General features: G+C 40.0%; 1 protein-coding gene across 2 annotated transcripts; it reads right to left on the bottom strand.

Annotated features, from left to right (window-relative positions):
- Positions 1-472: 472 nt before the first annotated feature.
- Positions 473-4,019, bottom strand: LOC147857542 (transmembrane 9 superfamily member 12-like). 2 transcript variants are annotated; one of them, XM_087326942.1, is made up of 2 exons: positions 3,882-4,019; positions 473-2,909 (listed from the first exon to the last, which is right to left on the bottom strand). In XM_087326942.1, the coding sequence occupies exon 2, from the start codon at positions 2,836-2,838 to the stop codon at positions 847-849; it is 1,992 nt and encodes a 663-aa protein (XP_087183068.1). In that variant the 5' UTR covers positions 2,839-2,909; positions 3,882-4,019; the 3' UTR covers positions 473-846. The 2 variants fall into 2 exon arrangements, with proteins under 2 accessions (XP_087183068.1, XP_087183069.1); XM_087326943.1 differs by having other exon boundaries at positions 473-3,030; positions 3,882-3,960.
- Positions 4,020-5,732: the final 1,713 nt, after the last annotated feature.

The following is a 5,732-nucleotide window of genomic DNA, read 5'->3' as shown; positions in this document are numbered from 1 at the left end:
ACATCCTCTTGATGACCACAAAATTCAACAATAGTTGGTGATAAAAAATTTCAATAGAGGATATCTTACGAGTAATATAGCATTATCAAATATGCAGTGACTAAGCTTTTTGTAGTAGTTCACAAATTCTAAATATTTAATCAAGACAAGAAAAAGAAACATTACAGGTGAGAACAGACCTTTTGATATTTATATAATGTAACTGTTTAGCAAGTAAACCAATGAAAAATCTAGTATGTGGACAATTGCGGGTTATAATGTAACTGTTTAGCAAGTAAACCAATGAAAAATCTAGTATGTGGACAATTGCGGGTTGATAGGACCCCATGCCCTCCAAGAAATTCAATGCAGTATCAAAATTTCAACACATTGCTTGGACATTTGCCAATGAATGATTACCATAATTGTAATAAATGCATATAATTCATTTATAAACTGATGCAGCCCATCAGCCAGAAGCTGCACCACACAATGAAAACTTAAATGGATTTTTTATTCTTGTTGTAGACATTGTTTTATGCTTACAATATCTGAACGCCATCACGAAAGTGAGGATTTCGAATCAATAGGAAATACAGTACCTCATATAAGTTCAAAAATGTTCATTAACTAGGAAGTCAATATTGATATTGCAAAGGTCATTCCAAAAGTCATTTGTATATTTGCATGTTACATACAATCCAGTACCAACTTGCTCCAGTAAGAAAAGCAAAAAACTGAAGCCACAGATATGCACTGCATGCAATGTCCACCAACTTCAACCCAATTTTACTACTAATTGGAGAGAGATATGCATCCACACATACCTTTGCTAAATCCACGTAAAAGACCGTTGTTCTCTCTCGATCAATCAATCTTGACTGATGAAAAGAGAAAGTGAACAAACCAGAACGATGTGAGGAATCCAATAGTACCTGTAGCAAGCATGATAGCCAAGACCATCAAGACTGAGTATCCCAAAAACAATGTGGTAGAAACAGGCCCGCTCAAACTTCGTAGATCAAACACCAGGTAGTTGATGGAATAAAGGAAAACATATAATGAAACAGAGCCCGATGCAAAGAAAGATTTCCACCACCAACGCCAATCTTCCACACACAAATGCATGTATGTGAGCACAACAGAGACTTCCGCACATACTATCACCAGCAATATGAGCACGACAAAGAGGAAGCCAAAGACATAGTAAACTCGGCCAAGCCAAATGCTAGACATGATGAAGAAGAGCTCGATGAAAAGTGTCCCGAAAGGTAGAGTTCCTGCCCCAAGAACTAATAGCCATGATGGGTACTTTTGCTTTGGAACCTCTCTAGGTATCTGATTTGTTCGGACAGGATATTGAATTGGCTCAGCTCTTATGCCAAAGAAGCCACCCAAAAGGGTCAGTGGCACTGAGATACAAAACCATAAGGCAAGGAGCACAAAGAAAAGAGATATTGGTAGGGCGCCAGTGCTCTTGCTTGCCCACAAAAGGAAGTTGAGAGTGGTCAAAATGCCAAATGCAATTCCAGGGAAAAAGCATGCAACACGAAATGCAATTGATCTCCATCCAGTAGAGTCCCCTTTAAGGGTCCTCCATAGCCTCACAGCCACATAGCCAGCCAATATCCCGAGGAAAAGATAGAGTAATATCATTCCTGAAAGAAGCATCCCACGCGATGCGGGAGACATAAACCCGAAAGCGGCGAACAATATCGTAACAACTGCCATCCCAGCAATTTGTACCCCATTTCCGACCATGATACTCAGTAGCTTTGCATGTGGTGGAGCTCTAAACACATCTCCCACCACTAGCTTCCATCCAGAAAGCTCTTCATTCATTTGGGCTTGTGCTTCTTTGTCTAATTCCTCATATTTGGTCAAGTCCCGACGTACAGTGCGAAGAAAGATGACAAATACAATGCCAGCGAGGAATGTGATGACCATCAATGAATTCAAAATTGAGAACCAATGCACCCGAGCACCTTCCATCTTGAGATAAGCATCCCATCGTGAAGGCCAACGAATGTCGCTCTTCACAAAACTTACATCATAAGAAAACACTATTTGCTCACCTTCCTGAATGCATTGCGGTGTGGCATCCTCACAATCAACAGAGGGAAGCTTATCATGCATGTTGAGTTTTGAAATACTCTCTTTATCAGAATGACGGACACTGCAAGGATAGACCTCAAACCCAACCACTTGAAAACCTGGCAAATTCTTACCATCACTACCATCACCAGTTGGAATGACATCTAATCCATCACCAGTGGCCATTGCTCCCGTGATGCCAGAATCTTGAAACTCGTGAATAAGAACAATAAACTTAAGGTGATTGATAATGCAGTGCTGTTTCGTGCGGGCCTCATCAAAGAAACCCACTGGGAATCCTGTCATTTGAAGTGTGTAATCTCCTGCTTTTACATACCTTATTGCAGGTAGATTATCCAGCATGATATTAACTTGATAAAGATCATTAATCCTCTGCTTCAAAACCTTGGTAGCTTCCGCATTAAGCTTTGAGGTTGTGCACAGGTATACACTTGACTCATTGACATTCATATGGAATTTATAGGGTGAATTCTCGATGCGATCACCCATAAGGAGCTCTCCAAGATTCTCTGGACTATGTTGTTCTCCTTCTTTCGGCTTACAATATGGAAGACTATAATAGCTGAATGGAAGCTCGGTCTCGATGGATGTAAGTGAATTTACCATAACCATGAGAGGATCATTGTAAGAAAACTTCTTCATATAGCTTCCAGGCAAATAAAAACCATCAGCATTAGGCACCCAAAATATGGCCAAGACATAACAGAGAGAACAAATCCTCATAGAAACAGATACACTCGCCATTTTGCTGAGCTGTGACCTTCCTTCACAGATCTGAAGAGGAGTATGACAAAAGGTCTATGGCACCATTTACCCTGAAAATTGAAGACAACAAACCTTGTGTTAAATAGTTAGCAGGATTTAGCAGACAAGCTGCATCTTAGATGTCGCTGTATGAATGAAAATCAGTAGAATTCCTCAGAGTGCAAATTTCCTCTTCAAGGAAAAAACCTATATAAGGCAAGATTCCAGCACAAAGGAGTCGCAAGAAAGGTTTTTCTATAAGGAAAATTCCTTTATATGTCAAAATAATTTATGCTCAAAAGACTTAGCCCATCCTTGCACAAAAGGACTAGGAAAAATCCCTCGATTACAGAGAAAATACCTCTATGCAGTAAATGTATCCTCAATCAAGAGAAGAGGCTAAATTCCTCTATAAATGCAACTACGAAACTCTCTATGAGGCAAAAGGCACTAGGAAAAAATCCCTATGTCAGCAGCAGCACAATAAAAAACCATGAAACGGAAAATTTAAATTCTTTCCATATATGGAAAATCGATCTATATCTTAAATCAGTCTAGAAGGAGAATTCATCTATTTCTATATAAGGGCAATCGATCTGTAACGCAAATTCCTTTACAAAAGACCTAGGTAGGAAGATCTGTTCGTGGAATGAGCAGATCCGCACCTTTTGGATGCTTCTTGCTGCAGATCAAAATAACAATATTCAAAGAATTGCACTAATGTTGACTTGACAGTCCTAACAAAAAACCCTAATGTGTGACTTAAAACCCCTTACTGTTTGCCTACAAAATCTAAAATCTGCTACACACCCTGCTATTTTTATCGAAAACCCTAGAGTCAGAAGGGAACCTGAGGTTTAACAAAAACTCTTAGTTTTCCCTAAGAACCCTAATGCCAGACAAAGACCTGATGCTTGATGACACCTTTGATTACTGAGAACTCCAATGCTTGACAGAGACCCTAAGACCAGTGCCCCAAAGCCTAAACCCATTGCTTGAAGAACCCTAATTCTTGACAAGGGTACAGGAGTGAAGAAGATCACCTGGAACAACAAGGAGAAGAGGGGGGAGGGAGAAGGAAGAGGAAGATCTGTTCTGGGTACGCGCCGCCTCGCTCGTTTTACTTCATCCAGTGAAGCTACAGAGGGAAACTGATCTTCTTTCTATATGTACTGCTGTTCTTCAGGCTCATTCCATCATTCCTCTGTTCTTGCCATGGAAAGCCTCTATGGTGTGAAGAAGCATGCATGCCCTAGTCCTATCTGTCCATCCTCCTCCTCACCAAGACACATCACAAAACTGCATTTGGCCATAGCCATCGGATGGATTAGATGTCCGGATTGCAATACCGATCCGCAGGGATCCTATCTTATGGCAGAGCCGCACGGACAAGAACCTCCCGATCCGAAGCATTGACACAATCAAAAGCTCGTGGGTTCATCTCGATCAACTCCACATATGATCCTAACTTCACCGTTTTTCATCGAATCAATCTCTCAGCCGATCCCGTAACAATCCCGTAACAGTTTATGGAACCATCCGACTCAAGGTAATGTGATCGATGATTGTGAACTTGTCCTTATTGATTCGAAGGATCGATTCGTGGCCCATATCGACCATATCAAATCGATCTCTCATGTCGTCCTTAAAGATGTATCCTACTAATTCAAAAGCATGACCAATTCATAAGAGTTTGATGGATCTAACTTTGGTATGTAGAATATTCAAGTCATTATGTTGCACCACAAGCATAACCTTACAGACCAATTCTATAGCTAATTTAAATGGGCTAAGAGTAGGATAGTCCAAAAATTGGTTATCCCACGATTTGGGACCGACCCATATGGACAAACGACACGTGGGAACACGTGGTGGTAAATCACATATCATTTACATAGAAATCGAGGTATTGACCTCTTACGTATACGTAACATATGTATGTGAGCATAACACGTAACTAAGGTATTAACCTCATACGCATACAACACAAAACACATATCAAATATATGTCAAATGAGGTATTGATCTCATACACATATGTATACGTTTTATACAACCAATTATTACCACTACAATATAATTGAATCAATGAAAAAAATTACATATTGACTATACATTATTAGATTGGGAGAAGAAAGAATAGAAAAAGAAAATCATGAAAGAGTTACCGAAGTTCTTTTGTTGATAGCTATCTGGATCAAGCTCGATCAATCGCCATCCATCAAGAAGAAAACAAAAACAATCAACAAAAGAAACATTAGAATGAAAGCTCAAATACCAACTGTTAGAGCTAGCTACTAATGTAAGCATATGATAAGGATAAAATAGGTAAATAGATAAGGAGAGAGAGAAAGAAGGGTGTCGATCCACCCGACCACCCGAGTGAAGGGATCATCAAGACATACTCAAGCCTCGATCGGCGTCCCATACCACCGTTATGGCGTCGAGTAATACCTGGTACTAGCGCGCTCGCTACAAGAGTTGGATCCACCACGAGGACAAAGTCTTGATGTAGTCAAGATATGATCAAATGAGGGTAGCTAGGCCTCATATTTATAGCCAGACCTAAGGCCCCCAGGCAAGTTCCCACTTGGCCTAATGGGTTGTCTCGATCCCAAGGATTAAAGTAATCCTTTCCTTCTTTAAACTCTCGTTTAACCCTCACACTTTATCCACCTGTATAGAATAATACTATAGTAAAACTTACCATGGAATATTATATGGTCATGCTCGTAACACAAAGAGGCACACAATGTAACAATCTTATTCCAAAAAAAGGGCTACAATACAAGAATGACACTATCAACTTAGTAAAAGAATACGTGCGGAAGCTTAACAGACACAACCAAGTAACAACAGACAAAAGACAAGGAAGATGAGGAAGGTTTAATGGA

Source organism: Azolla caroliniana, unplaced genomic scaffold (assembly GCF_043228905.1).
Source record: "Azolla caroliniana isolate FFs.n. ecotype wild unplaced genomic scaffold, voAzoCaro1.0.p SCAF_11, whole genome shotgun sequence".
NCBI lineage: Eukaryota > Viridiplantae > Streptophyta > Polypodiopsida > Salviniales > Salviniaceae > Azolla > Azolla caroliniana.
This window is presented reverse-complemented; position numbering and strand designations above follow the sequence as displayed.

Excerpts from the sequence above, each read along its gene's own strand:
- LOC147857542 (XM_087326942.1), bottom strand. The coding sequence starts at position 2,838 with ATGGCGAGTGTATCTGTTTCTATGAGGATTTGTTCTCTCTGTTATGTC.